Source organism: Lonchura striata, chromosome 6 (assembly GCF_046129695.1).
Source record: "Lonchura striata isolate bLonStr1 chromosome 6, bLonStr1.mat, whole genome shotgun sequence".
NCBI classification, from domain to species: domain Eukaryota; kingdom Metazoa; phylum Chordata; class Aves; order Passeriformes; family Estrildidae; genus Lonchura; species Lonchura striata.
In genome coordinates, this window is record NC_134608.1 from 20,346,576 (window position 1) to 20,363,330 (window position 16,755).

The 16,755-nt window shown below is 42.7% G+C and overlaps 1 protein-coding gene across 8 annotated transcripts in view; it reads left to right on the top strand.

Moving 5' to 3' along the window:
* Window positions 1-16,755, top strand: part of STON2 (stonin 2) — a 68,147-nt gene that overhangs the window by 39,994 nt on the left and 11,398 nt on the right. For all 8 annotated transcript variants that reach the window (XM_077784007.1, XM_077784010.1, XM_077784011.1 and 5 more), the window contains one exon: window positions 14,278-16,113. In XM_077784007.1, coding sequence (XP_077640133.1) covers window positions 14,278-16,113 — 1,836 coding nt within the window. The remainder of the gene's footprint in view (window positions 1-14,277; window positions 16,114-16,755) is intronic.

Genomic DNA, 16,755 nt, shown 5'->3' on the forward strand with positions numbered 1-16,755 from the left:
ATGTCATAAATTCGTCTTGCTTGGTGTTTAAAAACAGGTGGTTTATTCCTTCAATTTTCTATCTGTAAGACAGCACTGGAATCTCATATCCTTCCAGTGATCAAAAACCACCCTCAAATTTCTGTCCCTTAGTTTCAGAAAGACTTGTGTCTATGATTGAAAAACATAGGAAAATGTTTCTGAGGAGATTAGAAATGACTGGCTGACTGAGTTCTTTAAAATGTGGTATGTGCTTTGCATTTGAAAGCGATCTCTATATTTACCCAGCCTGGAGTAAATCCAAAACAGTTCACCTGAGAGGACAAAAGGAAATCGCAATCCTAAAGCCAGTTGGTGACGGAAGAGTTAACGGGACACAGTGGTTCACGGGGAGCAGCCTGCTTCATTTCTGCAAGGTGATGAGCTGAAATGTTTGGCAGTTTGGTATAGTTTCACAAAAAAAAAAAAAAAAAAGAAAAAGGAAAAAAAAAAGAAGAGAGAGAAAAAGGCAGCTTTTTTACTGGAGGAAGAAACCGCAAAACTTGGGGAGTTTTGTTCAGCGGAGTTTAACGGGAAGTTCCGCTCCCGATTCGCCGGCTGCTCCCTGCGTGTCTGTCCGTCCCGCACCTCCTGCCTTCCTGGGTGTGCCAGACCTGCCCCCGACCTGAACATTCCCCACCTCCCGCCCCGCACATTCCCCACCTCCCGCCCCGCATTCCCCACCTCCCGCCCTGCCCAGCGGGCGGGCCGCGCTCGGCTCCGGCGGGCGCCGCGCTCCGCGCCACGGGCACGGCGGGGACAGCCAGCCTCCGCAGGGACCTGACCGCGGTGGGTGCCGCCAGGACGGCATTCCTTCATCTCGGCCGCCTCGTGTTAGGTTTTTTGCTTCGGTGGGAGGAGGAGGAGGAGCGGCGCAGAAACTTCTTTTAGAAGCCAGGTAGTGCAGCGGCGCGGCCGGTGCGCGCCTGGGCGGGCAGAGGGATGGCTGATACTGCAGAGAAAAGAGACTGGGGAAACATCTCCAGCCCATGAAGTCCAAGGGAACCTCCAACACGGTATAACTGACTTGGGAAAGTTTTATTTACAGGCAGATTGTGATGCTGTGAGCGCTACTGCTAGGATGAGATAGAGAGTTGATGTCTCGTCCCCTGAGAACGAGTGATTAAAAAGAGAATTGTACGTTTTATGTATGCGACTAAATCGGCATTAGATTTTCCCCCGGGCCGTATTCCTAGCGCCCGCTGCGCTGGTAGGAACGCACCGTGCTGTAGAGCAGAGGAGGATGTGGGGGAGGAGGGTGGTTTGGTTCGTGAACTTTCGTGGGACGTTGTTTCTCTTCTGATCAGACGGAGGAAAAGTTGGCTGTTTCTCTGTGGTAGAAGATAAAATGAAACATACGAAAAGAGCTATATTAATTTCCTCTAAATATTGCTGAAGTTATAGTGGAAATTTGTGTCTGTGCGCACAGATGTTGAAGGAAGGGAAGGTTTGGAAGCAGGTTTTGCTGTGAGCTTAACAGCTCTGAGTTGTTCTGTATAGAATTTCAGTGGGTGAGTGAGCAATTCAGATTCGTCAAGGCTGCATTGTTAGGGGATTTCAGTGCCTCGGTATTTGTTGAAAGCACAAGCAGCGCATTGCCCTCATATATGCAGGAAGGAATAAGCAGCTGGATTTACACAAAAGTGTACATCAGGAACCGAGTTTTGAGGTGCAAAAAAGCAAATTTCAGCTAAGTTGTGCTCTATAAGGAAAGATAATCTCATGCAAAACATTTTATTTTCTCTGTTATTTTCAACATCATGTAGTACTACAGTATCACATGTAGGATCATGTATATCTGAGCACTTTGAAAGCAGCTTGTGTGAGGACATCCTCACAGATATGTTTATATTTGGCCTTCTGATGAGTGGTCTGGCTTTCTTTGTAACTTGAATTTTTCACTTTTTACAGCCAGTTCCAAGATGCTCAATTTGACATCAACTCTACACATCTAATTTAGTTTTATTAATATTTTTCTGTGAGGGAGCAGCACTAAAATTCATTCAACTGTTTTGAAATTGATTGCACAACAGGGGAGTGAGATGGAGGTGCTTAAATAACCATTGCTGTATTTTTTCCCATGCAGATTAAAAGGTCAGAAAGCTTTAAAGTGATCATGTAGTTGGAGCTTTTGCATATCACAAACCATAGCACATCCCTGACTTGGTTCCTGTGAGAACTAGAATCATCTCACCTGCCTAAAGTGCTCCTGTGACTTCACTGAGCAGGGCTTTTTGTAGATCAGTTCAGTGGTTAATTGCCTCTGCATGGTTTTTAATATCAGTTTCTCCATGTTGCCTACCAACTACCACATATCACTTATTAGATCACAGCAGGTTTTCTTTTATAATCTTCTGTGTAGGTGCTTACAGACTGATTGTTCCTGAATCTCCCGTAGAGTCAATTAAATAGATTGAGCTTTTGTCTTTTCGTGTGTGGTAGAGTTTTTATTCTTCTATATTGTTTTGAATCTTTTCTGAAGAGTTCCAAGTTTTTCTATGTTCCTGAATTGTAGACAAAAGATAAGATTCCACCAGGAATCATACCATACTAATACACAAGTGAAATTACTTCCCATCCCCTTCATGTTTTTCTCTTCCTAAGTCCTATTGTATTGGTGCTTTTAGTCTCAGGATCACATCAGAGGGTGATAATTATCCAAATCTTCTCCAGAATCACTGCTTCCAAAGGTGCTATCCATCCCATAACGTTGACTACTTCCCTCTGACCCTCTTTACTTGAGGGAAATCCACACACATTATCCCTAAGTACAAACTACTAAACATATAATTTATGGTAAAACACCCTTACAGTCAACATTAAATTAGGTGTACAAAATTATTTCCATCTAAAAATGTCTCATACTGGCTCAGTGCAGCAAGTAAGGCTCCCTTTTGCCACTTCAGCAGAATTGCTGCTCTCAGGATATAGGAGTTCTGCTTTACATATCTTTTATCTGCTGCATCGTGCCAGTGCAGACATCTGAGGAATATATTCGTTCAGCAGTATAATCTGCTTGGCATCTGGCCATCCATGGGCAGACAGGGCAATACCCCCTTTCCAGGTGGTCCCTTGTTAGGAAATGAATGAAGGAATGTAAATGAAAAGAACCAGCCTGAACTTTCTCCTTCCCAAGTTTAAGCTGAACTCCAGAGCTCTACTGAAGCTGGAAACTGTTCAGTTGAACTTATTGTCTGTTTTGCAGCTGCCTCAGCATGTACAGGTTCCAGCTGGGACCAACAGAGAATCACTGAAATGCTGTCAGGAATGCTGATCCAGGAGACTCTGTCCTGACCTGAAGTTCATATACGCTCATGGGAGCTCCTGTTCTCAAGAGATTTTCAGCCTGCTTTGCAGGTCAAAAAAGAAAATGAAGAAACATTCAGACTTTGGTGTACTTATATAAAATTTATCGTTTACAAACTGCTGGAGTAGATAGCTGCTGCAGGCAGGATCTTTGTTCTTCCAACCCAATCAAAACTAAAGCTGATCTTGACTGAAAAGGGAGTTGCTTTGTCTGCTTGATGTTGTTTCCTCAATTTCTGAACCCAAGCATGACAGTGAATAAGAAGGGAAATGGAGAAGGTAAAAAGGGAAATAAGAAGATAACAATAGATATTTTTTCTTTTTTTTTCCCATCAAAGATCACTGAGAAAAGGCTCTTGCCTATCACAAAAGCAACCAGAACTTTTCCCTTTGGACAGTGAGGCTCAGGTGTGGATTATAAGAAACTGCCTATTCTAGAGCTGCATGTACGTACAGAGACTCAGTGCTGAGAGCCAAAACTTGGGGAAAGCATATAGGATTCCAGTATCTGCCCTCCTGTTAAACTCTACCCTGTGTTTACAGAGGATAGTGCTACCAGTGGTATCTGTATTTTTTCTTAGTGTTGGGAAGGTGTTGCCACTTCATTCAATGACTTTCCAATGGTTCCTACTGTAGCCTGCTTTGCTAGACAGATAAAATATGTAGAATTAGCTCCTGCCTTATGTTAAAATTGCAAACTGTCCACTCAACATCCTTGATCAGCCAGATCTTCCTGTGAAATTCCTATATCCAGGGACTTCCCGTGTTTTCCCAACATGGAGATTTCTGCTGGACCCCAAAGGATGCCAGTTCCAGGCACGCAATGCCTTTAACGCGTTTGGTGCATGTAATTTTGATCTAGTTCAAATTCTGTAACCAGCGCCCAGGCTTGACCCTACAAGCTGGTCCTGCGGAGCAGCCTGTGGCGAAGCCGGCCCGCAGCGAGCGCCGCCCTGCCCCGGCTCTGCCCTGCCCTGCCCTGCCCTGCCCTGCCCTCCGCGGGGCCGGCACCGGCACCGGCACCGATACCGGCACCGGCACCGGCACCGGCCCTGCCCTGCCCTGCCCTGCCCTCCGCGGGACCGGCACCGACGCCGATACCGACACCGGCACCGGCACCGGCCCTGCCCTGCCCTGCCCTCCGCGGGGCCGGCACCGGCACCGGCACCGATACCGGCACCGGCACCAGCCCGGGATCCCTGCCCTGCCCTGCCCTGCCCTCCGCGGGGCCGGCTCCGACACCGGCCCGGGCTCCCGGCCCTGCCCTGCCCTGCCCTCCGCGGGGCCGGCTCCGATACCGATACCGGCACCGGCACCGGCACCGGCACCGGCCCTGCCCTGCCCTGCCCTCCGCGGGGCCGGTACCGGCACCGATACCGGCACCAGCCCGGGCTCCCGGCGGGCAGCGCATCCCGCTTCCCGCTGCTGTGGCAACAGGCCGGGAACGCCTCTGGCTCGGCCGTGCCGCTCTCCGCTCCCGAGCGCCCGCTCTGCAGACAGCTCCATTGTCTGCCGGACAGTGGTCTTTCCACCGGCTTCCAGCGAAATAGCCTCTTCCCGGAGACAAAAGGCTCGGCACAAAGAGATTGAACTGGGCTAAAAGTTTAAAGGGGGAAAAGAAAATCCCCTTAGTTTATGTTTTAACTATAGGGGAGAGAGAAGAAAAATAATTCTGGCTTCTCCTAAGTGATAGCTGGTGATGAGGGAAAGGGGTCATAACCAGGTTTTGTTGGGATTTGGTAATTGCTTCCTGATGCGTCCTGAAACTATTCACAAGGAGACTGGCTTGCCCACAGGACTGTGGCATGGTTTTTATCCCTGCACAGTCAGGCTGCTGCCAACCGTTCAGATCATTTAATGAGAGATCTAGGTTTCAATTTGCTTTACGGGTGAACCACTTTTCATATCCAAAATCATGAGAGCTAATCCCGAGAAACAGTTTTGTTTAGATCCAGCTTGGAGAACTCAAGTGCAGATTTGCCAAGTGTCAATAGATACCTTGTTTTCTGGAGTTTCCCCCTTATGTTGTGGTGTAGTGATGATGGAGAAATTTAGTGGGGGGGGGGGGACGGGACGGGACGCTGCTGAGTTAGTAAATACAGGGTTTAATCTTGCAAGCTCTCAGCATTTCTAGAGCATTAAAACTGTGGTTCAAATAAACACACTCCCAGTACATTCTCTTTTTTTATCTCAATCAGAAACATGCTTTCCTGAAGCCAGTGGGAAGGCAGAATTCTTCTTATGACTTCAAGTGCTGATATGTGTGTTTCTGAACAAAGCCTACAAGAAATGCCATTCCATGTGAGAAGTTAAATTCAAACCTTTCCACAGGGTGCATATCCTTGTCCACATGACTGGTCTTTTTGTTTCTGGTGTTTGACCGTGATGTGACCTAGATGAGTGGTACAAATCTGCAAACTGAAGAGATGCAGTGCAAAAGATCAGAATACATTACATTCCTAAATGAGTTTTGATATTTCTTCTAGACTTGCTAACCTAGTGGAAGTCCACTGTACTTTCTCATCTGACAGCTATTTCTGACATTTTCTACAAGTCCTTTATCCAAATAAAACAGTGGATAAAAAAAAAATTCTCCCACCCCTATTTTCATAACATACTGAAGCAATTTTGCAGCATTATCTCATGAAGAAAAAAAAAAATCTCTTCCTAGGACATGATTAGTCACTGAAATGGTAGAGTAGAATGCTCACCAGTGAACTGAGCATTCTTGTCCACAGCAACGTTGTTCCTCCTGGATAACTCCTGTCAATTTCCTCCAGTGCACTATGTAAGATACTGCTTTTGGGTGTTTTGGTTATGCATTAGGTGTTACCCATTTATTTCTTAAATGTTCATTTGATCTTTTTGTAGGAGTATATTAAAATACATATTTTATAATCTGAGTACCTTTTGTTTAAGATCAGTGAAGTCTTCATCTTATTATCCCATGTTCTTCATGTCTCTAATCCCTGTTGTTTCCTTTGGGCAGACCTCAGTTCTTTCAGGACTCTTCTGCAAAATCTCACATGGCCCTTCAGAAAGCTGAGCTTTGTTTACAGGGCACAGCAGCTGTGGGGGCCCTGTTGTTTTCCTTCACATTGGTCACATTCTGTGCTCAGCTCTTGTCTCTCCGGCGCCACTACCAAACCAGCTACGCAGTTTGGTGATAGAGGCAGTAAGTCTTCTTATCACACTGTCCATACCTTTTTTTTTCTCCCTCCCTAATCTTGTCCTGTACCCTGAAGAGATCTGTTAGGTCCCTTCCACGTTTCCAGAATGTAGAAGTCTATTTCCACTTAGCTTTCTGTGGAGTATTTTTTACAGGGATTGTGCTGACACTATCAGAGCTCCCTCTCTCTATCCAGCCCTAGTACCCTGACTAATTCCTATTTCTGGTGCCTTAGGACAGAAGTTTTCAGGATTCCCTGTTCCTCCCCTCTCTGCATTTCCAACAAAGGAATGGTGAGCATCATTTGAGGATGAAATAGGGCACATAGCTAAGACTAGGTGGTGATGAGGGTTGCTGAAACCTAAAAATTATAAGAGAAATCAGTTGTATGAGAAGTTATTCAGGACTAGCATTCAGAAATTTGCACTTTGTATACTCTGTGTTTTGCCTTCAGCCAGAATTGTAGCTTGGATTGAAGATGCCTGTTAAAGATGGAAAGATGGGAAGTTAAAATCAGCACAGAGGACTGAAGTATAGGTTTCTTCTTCATTTCTCTCCACAGTGTTGTGATAACATGACGAGTTACATCTTTCCATTCTTGTGTGAGTGCCTTTTGCTCAAACTTTTACACTTAGCAGAATCCCATGCCTTTCTGTTCACTGTAATCACACCAACATGGTCCAAGGGAGAGAGGAAGAAATTGCATGTTGGGTCATTTCTGTTTGACTGTTTCTGTGGAGTGACCCTGAATAATCCTGTGTACTGTGGCAGCTACACACATACATACAAAAAGGAAAAACAGAACTCCAAATGACATAAGATAGGCAATGGCCCAGTATTTGGTTCTGTTGATTTCCTGCAATTGTGAATAGCTGCACAACAGCTGGGGTTTTATGGTGGGAGCCTGGACTGGTTGTGCTAAGGGAGTCTCAGGCCTGGAGCAGATGAGTGTAGAAAAGGGGGAATGGCCTCATCAATCACAGCAATATATCACAAGCAAGTCCGTCACAGCAGGCTCCCAGGCTGGTGGACAGCTGCCTGAGGTTGGAGATGACATGCTGATAACACCACAGGATGATAACAAGACTCTCAGGCTTGGACAGAGGGCTGTATAGCAGGACAATTAATTAAAATGTATTTGGATGAACAAGCTGGAAAGTTTTCTATCTTCCACCCTCTTTGGGAGTCCTTTTGTTATATGTGTACAGTGGGTGAGCTGGGTCAGCTCTGTTATTTTCCAAAGTTGGCTGAAGTTGTGGATGGCAGGGTTGTACTCATCAGACTGGCAGGGCAAGAACAAACTGACAGCGCAGCTGTGCTTTTCATAACATTCTTCAGCACAGCCCCTGAAGCATCACTTTTTTTTGAATGGGCAAAAACTGAGATCAGTGTCATTGTAGAGGAGGCTGGAGTTAGGTTACCAGTAGTGGGAATATTTCTTCCTACTATGTTCTGTCTCTGTGAATTGTCATGCTCAACATATATCCAAAACACATCTTTAAAGGCCTCAAGAGGCGAGAACCAGCAATGCAGCATCCTGACTCAACCCTGCAACCACCTTAGCAACAGCCCAATATGAATTTTGAAGACAATAACAGAACAATAACCAAATAAAGTGTAAGAAGCATGTTTCATAATCTGTTGCTGCAAGCATTTGCTTTCCAAGGTCTTGGTAAGCCTTTTTAATTTACCTCAAATATTTTTTGGTGGAATCCTCCTTGCCTCTAAATAATGTGGACAGTACCCTGTTTCTCAGCCTATGGGAGGAGCAAACAGGATGAAGCAAAAACCCAGCATTTCTTCTTGTTTTTCACAGCCAGTCCAGTATGTAAGCTTTGAGCCTTAGCTGTTTACTCCAGTTTCTCCACCTTTCTCTTTGTTTTCATCCAGATACACTTGCTTGCAATGGCCAGTGCACAAAGAACTACCTTGACACACATAAGTTAAGTTTTGCTCAGCCAAAGGCCACATCTTCTACTCTCTACAATTGTTTTATTCCCTATGGGAGCTTCTTTGCTTATTCCCTTTATCCTGTATGGTTTCTAGAAAACGCACAGACTTTCACGTGATTTAGGATAACTTATTTATCAAACACACATGACAACAACCATTAGCACTTCCCATTACATCAGTATTTTTGCTTTGTTACAGAGAGAAATCTTGTGGAGCAGAGACCATAAATTGCTAGCTGAAGGTCACTTAGACAGTCATATGGTTCAGATTAGCACCTAAGACTTTTGCAGCCCATTCCTGTGTCATATCCTTTGTATCATCCTGCTTCTCAGGCACCTTTAATTACTATTTTTTATTGAGGGTGTGGGTATTGAGCTGACAGGCACATCTTCAGTGATATCTATGTGGGTCAGGCATTGCGTGTAGATCATGTCCTTTTTGTTTTCTCACTCTATTTCCAGACAGTTACCTTCAGTCCTTTGTGTTATGTGTCAAAAATCCCTCCAAAATTAAAACAAGAAACAAATTCAGACACACGTGGCTTTGTTACAGCTCTTCTCACCTTTGCATTGAGCACCTCACATAAAACTTACCTGTAGCCTGGAGCTCACATATGCTTTGAGTCAGGAACTGGCCAAACTGGCTACTCTCATGCAGTTAGATGGCCTTCTCTGCATTTTAAATAGAAAATGTTTGCATAGCAAGCTACAGGGGTGAAAAGTGTTAGTGTTAGGCAAAAGTTGAGCACTTCTATCTTCCATAATTAATAGCTATGTATCAGCTGCGTTGTTTATGAAACACATTTGTCTTCACAATTCAAATAACTAAATTATTAAAATATATAACTGAAACTGAAGTTTCCACAGACTCTTACATTAGAAATTTCTAAACTGTTCTTTGGGTTTGTTTTAAATATCAGCAGTGACATAACTTGTAAATAATTTTGATACTGCTCAGGGTGAAGGTAGCGTATAAATATGAGATTACCTCTTGACCGCATGACCTGAGATAGGCAGACATATCTGGCAGACAGGATGTGAGCTGCTGACTTGATATGATATAAAACTTGATCCTGGGAAGTGCCTTGGGCACAGGAATGAGGAAGTTAGTGCTACTATTTTTAAATGTTGTGAGGAGCCAGAAGTGTTTGCTGTAGTGCATTTTGAAGATGTAAAATATCCTGTCTCTTTCTAAATGATGTGCAGTGTTTATTTTTGTAAGCAGTGGATTGAGCACTGGTACAGTCTTATTCAACATCCCTGCATATTGACTTTATTTTTTTGCTAAAGAATCAGCACAAGGCTGAACAGATAGTTGGGGTGACACTGGTTTCAGCCATGCATGAACTGCCCACCTAGGAAGCAGAGAACCTGTTATTTTGCATTGACTACCAAGTTGTTATCAGCTGATGTTACCATTTGTGGTTACTACCCAGCAGACTTTCTGAACTGATGGACTGGCAATAGCAAGCCCAGAGTGCGTCATCCACTTAACACACGATGGTCTCCTGCCTTGGATTTTCCTATAGCTATGGGAACATTTCTCACCTTTATTCAGCAGGGCCAGACCCCACACCTACACAGTACTGCAGCAGCCAATTGAATCCATAACTCAAGGCATGAGACCATAGCTGCTTTGCTATCAAAGGTTATGCTGCTCAGTGGGACCCCAGATTTGAGCGGATGCAGCAGCTGGCACTTGCAGTATGGCACTGCAAATGACAGGCTTGTTCCATGTGGTATTATCTCAAGTAGTCAAGACAAAACTAACAAGGTCTGCAAACCTTTGTACTTTGTTACTGGCCCATGATACATTGCTTGAAAAGTTACAGCATAATGAAGTAATGTAGTGTCTGTGTATGAGAGATTCATGTGATTGCCTTTTGCAAAATAGACCTTGTTCAATATTCACCAGCTCCTCCAAGATGGAGTGGGATTGTTTTTGCATTTATAGCGCCGGCTATAGATTTATTCTGCTTGCCAGATACCAATTTCATGAAGCATCCTGGGCTTGCAGATACATTTCTCTTTCCTTATTCACTCTCATTTCTTCATGAGGTCAATAGTCTCATCTCAGTGACAGTTCCACTATTGAAGGGTATGTTGTATGTACTGTGGATTAAAATCAGAGAGGAAGGCAGACATCTGTGGAGAGAAGTCCAAAGTGTGTAGAGGAAAACTGTCTTCATTTATCTTTGCCAAAATATCTTTAAAGGAACCTCTTTTGAAAAACGTTGTGCATGTTTTGTTCTTCTCCTTTGCACCTTGTTCTCCCTTTGGAAAAAACAGTAGTAGCGTGATTCATTCACACAGAGACTCTCTCATTCTCTTATTGATCTCTCTGCTGAAACAGGTTCAGTTTGATGTTTTCCAGCTCTGCTCTGTCCTTTCACACACAGGCTTTGTCTTGCCTACCTAAACTGGGAGTGTAAGTATTCCCGTGGCAGAAGCAGTGACTAAATCTAGGGTGTAGTCACTGTTTTGGTAATCTCTGGGCTGAGCACACCTTGCTGAGAACACAGTTAGATGATATAGTGGTGAAAATATGTCAGTCATATCTGTGCCGTGTCTTCAGGGCTAGAAATGATTTGTAATGAATCATGTAGGTATGCTTACTTGCTAAGACAACTACTTTATGACTATACCTGTTTGTTTAATAGAAATAAGTTGTCAGGTAGAAGAAGGAGATTTAAATATTTTCTCCACCACTTAGATGAGATCTGTTCAGAACTTGGCTCTAATTATAAGCAAATAGTATTATGTCACATGTAGCATGTGAATTCTTTGAACAGGCATAGTGTTGTATAAATCTTGTAAAAATCTTGAACACTTCTTCCTAGTTTATCAGTGTTAATGTACCACCTTCTGTCCTGCTAATGGAAACACATGAACTGATCTTCAGGAGCTTTCCTATCTGTGGCTCTCAAATGGGCTAAATCAAAAAGCCTCTTTTTCTATAGTAGTTTGGGACCCATTCATTGCCGTTGTGTTACACAAGAGCTCCACTCTTTCAAGTATGTAAAGAGAACAAAAAGTGTTTACTTCAATTTCTTTTTAGAGTAGCCATACTTACTAGAAAAAAATAAACAAGCAACAAAGCAAGATATGTTTAAGTGAAAAGCAGTGCTTTTACTTGAAGTATGAAATGTTTTCTAGCTATGACTAGGAGAATTTTACTCCCTTTAAAAGTAACTGTCTCTTACCTGTAATTCCTGCCTGATATAAAGATGTAACAGTTTGTTCCAGATGCTAATAACCTTGTCCAGTATTTTTCATGAACCATTGGGGTATACTTACATGAATTTGGAGTCTACTGTTCACATGATAAAATGGTATGAATTGGAGACACAGGCACTTACACTCCAAAGCTATATATCTCTCTTTGCTGCAATGTTCTGGTGATTTTTGGATAGGCTGTATGCTTGTTCTTGACTGTAATTCTGTCTAGGAATATTAGTACACTAACTTCTAAGTATTCAGAGGCTAAAAACTAAGCAGTAGATCTGGAAAGAACATTTTCTGAATATGGATATTTTCTGTGCAAATCTAATTTATTAGTTTTGTGCACAATGTGTTACTCTTGGTTTTGTCTTAAGACTAGCCAGACACATTCTGATTTCCTATGGCACTGCATAGTACAGACTGCAGAATACATAAAGAACTTCTATAAAACTGTAGTTGCAGCCAAGATCTATACAAGACAAAGGGGAGTTCACTGTATACAGTGCTGAAATATTTTTTCAGTTATTCCATACCGTATCTTACATGCTGGTGGTATGGAATATTTTTATGAACTAGACTTTAACTATTCAATAAACATAACACAATAAAAAGACTGAGTATTTTTTAATTAGATCACTCAAAAAAGTTCTACATTACAAACTAATTTTGTTATCTTGAGCATTTTCTTTATTCAAGGAAAGGAGTGAAAGGGTTCTGAATTAATTAGTTTCTCCAGTTGAATAAAGATAAACAGAGAAGAAGAAAATGATTGATAGCTTCCTGCAAAGTGCAGTGAGACTTACAGCTGCAACTACTGCTGTTCTGGCAATGTGAAACCAGTGTCTTAATGGTTAGTTCAGTCTTGTTTCTTGGGAAGATGCTCTTTTCCTTCTCCCAACAAGGGGTGGTGTGAGTGCAGGGGACACCAGGCAAATAATTCTGGGCAGTAAAGCACTGTAAGCACAAACCCCTGAAATACAGTAGTCCTTCTTTCCCATAAATACAGACTTCTGTGTGGAGAGATAATTATTAGAAAAAGCAAAACATCACTGGAAAAAGTCAACAAAAACTTCTAGGGTTCTTTAAGAGAATATGTAGTGGACTGTCCTTTTCAACATTTTTCTTGCAGTATGAGGGCTGCTGCAACCTAGCTGTGAGGGCTGAGTCATCCTTTTCTTGCATTTTATCTTCAGTTTAGTATCTGCATATGGCTTACATTTAAAATGAAATATAGCAGTTCTTATAGAGACTCATGGGCATGAATTAATTGAACCTAGATGAAATTCGTTGTGTTTTAAATAGATGTGGAAGTTCCATGATATAACTTCTTTATAGCTTCAGATGATTTAACTTCTTTTGGCAATTAAACTTCAATGAATTTATAATAGTTAACCAAGCAATGGGCATTGTATTTAAATAGTCACTAAACCACTGCTAGGAACAGTCTGTGTAGGACTACTGTAGAATGGATTTGGGATGCAACAAGGTTTAAGCAGGCCAGATTTATGTGGGCTACCTTTAGATAATTGTGTTCAAAGAGGTGTTGTGATTTGGTGGACTATTATGAATTGAAATCTTAAGGTACCTGAGGATGAATCCTTTCAACATGACCTGAGAAGTCAGTCAAGTGGGAGGAGAATGAGTAAGAGGAAACTGCAGAGATCAGATCTGTGACTTCCATTTTTCATCTTGCACCTTCTCTTGCTGCTTATTTAGTCTGTGGTGATTTTGAAATATCTCTTAGCTATGCCATAAAACCTAACTTTTATACTAACAGTTAACATGTTGGAGAACTAAGTTGTTAAAATTTTTGCATGTGGTGTGTTCAAGTAGCAAGAGTAGAGGGCTTGGCCTGTGTGAGCAGTTACCTCCTCTACGTGCCAGAACTTGCAGAGACACTCAAAAAGTCTGAGGAATGCTTACAAATCTATCTTGAAACCTGTTGCGTGGAGGTTTGGGATTTTCCAGCTGCCCTCTGTAATCTTCCTGAGAAGAGGCAAGGTGGATTCTTCCTCTTCTGTCTCCAAAATTGTTTTGAAGCTCATGGGAAGAAGGTGTCCTGCAAGGTTGTGAGAGGACATTTCTAATGTTACCACTCACTAACTGATAACAAAGGTACCTAGGGAGCACATGGATGTAATAACTGCTCTCCTCACAGGGATTTCTTCCATGCAAAATAAGCAGGTAGTAGCCTCCTGTTGACAAAAAGTCTTCTGTGCTTTGAGCTGTATACTCTTGAATCTAGTTTCCATGCACTTTCCTAGTGTCTGTTTATGCTGTTTTCTGCAGCAGTAACAGATTTGACCTTCTACCATTAAGAGAGCTGTGATAAAAGGAAAGCTGACGAAAATAGGCTTGGCTTCATAGTTTGTACTAAACTTGAAAGTTTTTTAAAGGCCATAGATGCAACAGAGCTATTAATTGAATCAGTTTATTGGGTTATATCCACTTCTGTGGTATTTACCCACTTACACTGTGTTCTGGATGAGTCCTAGACATTTGAATAGGCCTTCCTTGAGCATGCAGACTCTGAGGTTTTTTTTGAGGAGAGAACTAGGTAACTCCAGAATAATAAGTTGAAATTTCCTCCCCTCCCCTCTTTTTTTAAAGACAACTCCTCGTCTCTCCAGGAAGATGAAGAGATAGATATGGAGGCTGTCAACTGGCAGCTGCGCAACACCTCCATGAATGGCCATTCATCTACCCCAACCACAGTTCGCTTTCCCAGCTGGGTGACTTTTGATGACAATGAAGTCACTTTTGCACCACAGAGCCTTTCTCCCTTGAAAACAGATACCCCACCTGCAGAAACACAGGCTCCAGATGTTAACTTTAATCTCACTACATCTTTAAAGAAAAGAGAACGTCCTAAAAGTACATTGGGAGACCTCTCCAAAATTCAAAAACTAGATCTCTCCTCTTTAACCAAGTTGCCTTCTGTTGAAACACCACCGTGGAGTGCTACTAATCCCTTTCTGGATGAATCTCTTCGAGATGTCCAACCCTCACCCATCAATCCATTCAGCTCATTCTTTGAGGAGCAAGAGAGACGCTCCAAAAGCTCTTCTGTTTCCAGTGCTCCAGGCAAAAGCCAAAGAGACTCTCTCATTATTCTCCATCAAGAGCCTGATACCGTCAGTTTCCCTGAGGCAAAGAAGACTGTAACACACACAGATGCTGTAGAGCAGCTCAAACAGCTCCAGATTGGAGACCCAGATGGTGTGAGCAGCCCTACTTTGCCTGATGATGACCCCGTGATGCCATATGATCTGGATGCAGCTTTGTTTAACCTGGCACCAGCTCAGCCAAAGGATGGGTGGCCAATGATGCTGAGGATCCCAGAGAAGAAGAACATCATGTCATCCAGACACTGGGGACCAATATACGTCAAGCTGACTAACAGTGGTTGTATACAGCTTTTTTATGAGAAGGGGCTAGAGAAGCCTTTTCGGGAACTCAAACTTGAAATCAATCATGAGATTTCAGAGCGCAAGCTGCAGAACTATGATGAGAATGGAAGGATACACAGCGTGCGGTTGGATCGCACAACATACAAGGAGAAAAAGAAGTATCAGCCTAAGCCAGCTATTGCACACACTGCAGAGAGAGAGCAAATTATCAAGCTTGGGACTACAGATTATGAAGATTTCCTTAGCTTCATCACTGCTGTGCAAGACACACTGATGAACTTGCCAGCTTCATCAACAGATCTGAGCACAGTGGGACTGAATTATCAAGAAGAAGAAATCACTGTGGATGTCAGGGATGAGTTTCATGGCATCTTGGCCAAGGGAGATAATGTGATTCTCCAGCACAGTGTGCTGACTCATATCTATGTTCTCAGCTTCCTTTCTGGCCTGGCAGAATGCAGACTGGGCCTTAATGATATCCTGATCAAAGGGAATGAAATAGTTGCAAGGCAGGATATTATGCCTACTACTACCACTAAGTGGATTAAATTATACAGCTGCCGCTTCCATTCATGTGTGGATGAGGATGTGTTTAATAACTCCCATATTATCCTGTTCAACCCCTTGGATGCCTGTCGGTTTGAACTGATGAGATTCAGGACTGTCTTTGCTGAGAAAACTTTGCCTTTTACACTGAGGACAGCTGCCAGCATCAATGGTGCTGAGGTGGAAGTGCAGAGCTGGCTGATGATGTCCACAGGGTTCTCTTCCAACCATGACCCTTTAACTCAGGTCCCTTGTGAAAATGTGATGATCCGCTACCCCGTGCCAAGTGAGTGGGTGAAGAACTTCCGCAGGGAGAGTGTCCTGGGGGAGAAATCTTTGAAAGCCAAGGTGAACAAGGGAGCCACTTTTGGATCAACCAGTCTATCTGGTTCCGAGCCAGTAATGAGAGTCACTTTGGGAACTGCCAAATATGAACATGCCTTTAATTCCATCGTATGGAGGATAAACCGACTGCCTGACAAAAACTCAGGTGAGTGGCATATACCATCTCTGCGGGAATAAACTAAAACAAATTATGTATTTTGAAAGATAAGAAATACTGAATTTAAATGGTGAAAGATACATCATCTTCTGTAGTGTACCAAAGGGCATAAGTTAGTTGCATGAAGTATTTGTCTGACCCTTCATTGTAATGTTTTACGTATACTACAAATACAGCTAATGGTAAAAACAATTTCAGGTTTTCTAGATGCAAAAATATGTGTTTTGTCTCTGCTTGGAGGTATTTAAAAGAGGTAATACTTAGGGAGATGGTTTAATGGTAAATTAAATTCATGCTAGGTTAATGGTTGGACTTGATCCTAAAGATATTTTCCAAGAGATGCTTCTGTGATTCTCTGATTATGAAACCTAGGCATCAAACATCTGTGTGTTCTGTACTGTTATTGGAAGCAGGGCTTTTTCATGAAACTTGCAAAAGCAATATTCTATGCTATGATACTGAATGACAGGATCAGATATATTGCTGTAGTTCCAGCACATGCAATATCTTTTCCAAGCATACTGGGCCCGTGCTACATATTTCAATGCATATGCCACAATTAATGCCTCTGAATTATCTGAAATGGGGATTGTAAGAGAACAGAAGACATCATTCAACCATTTAAAAAAA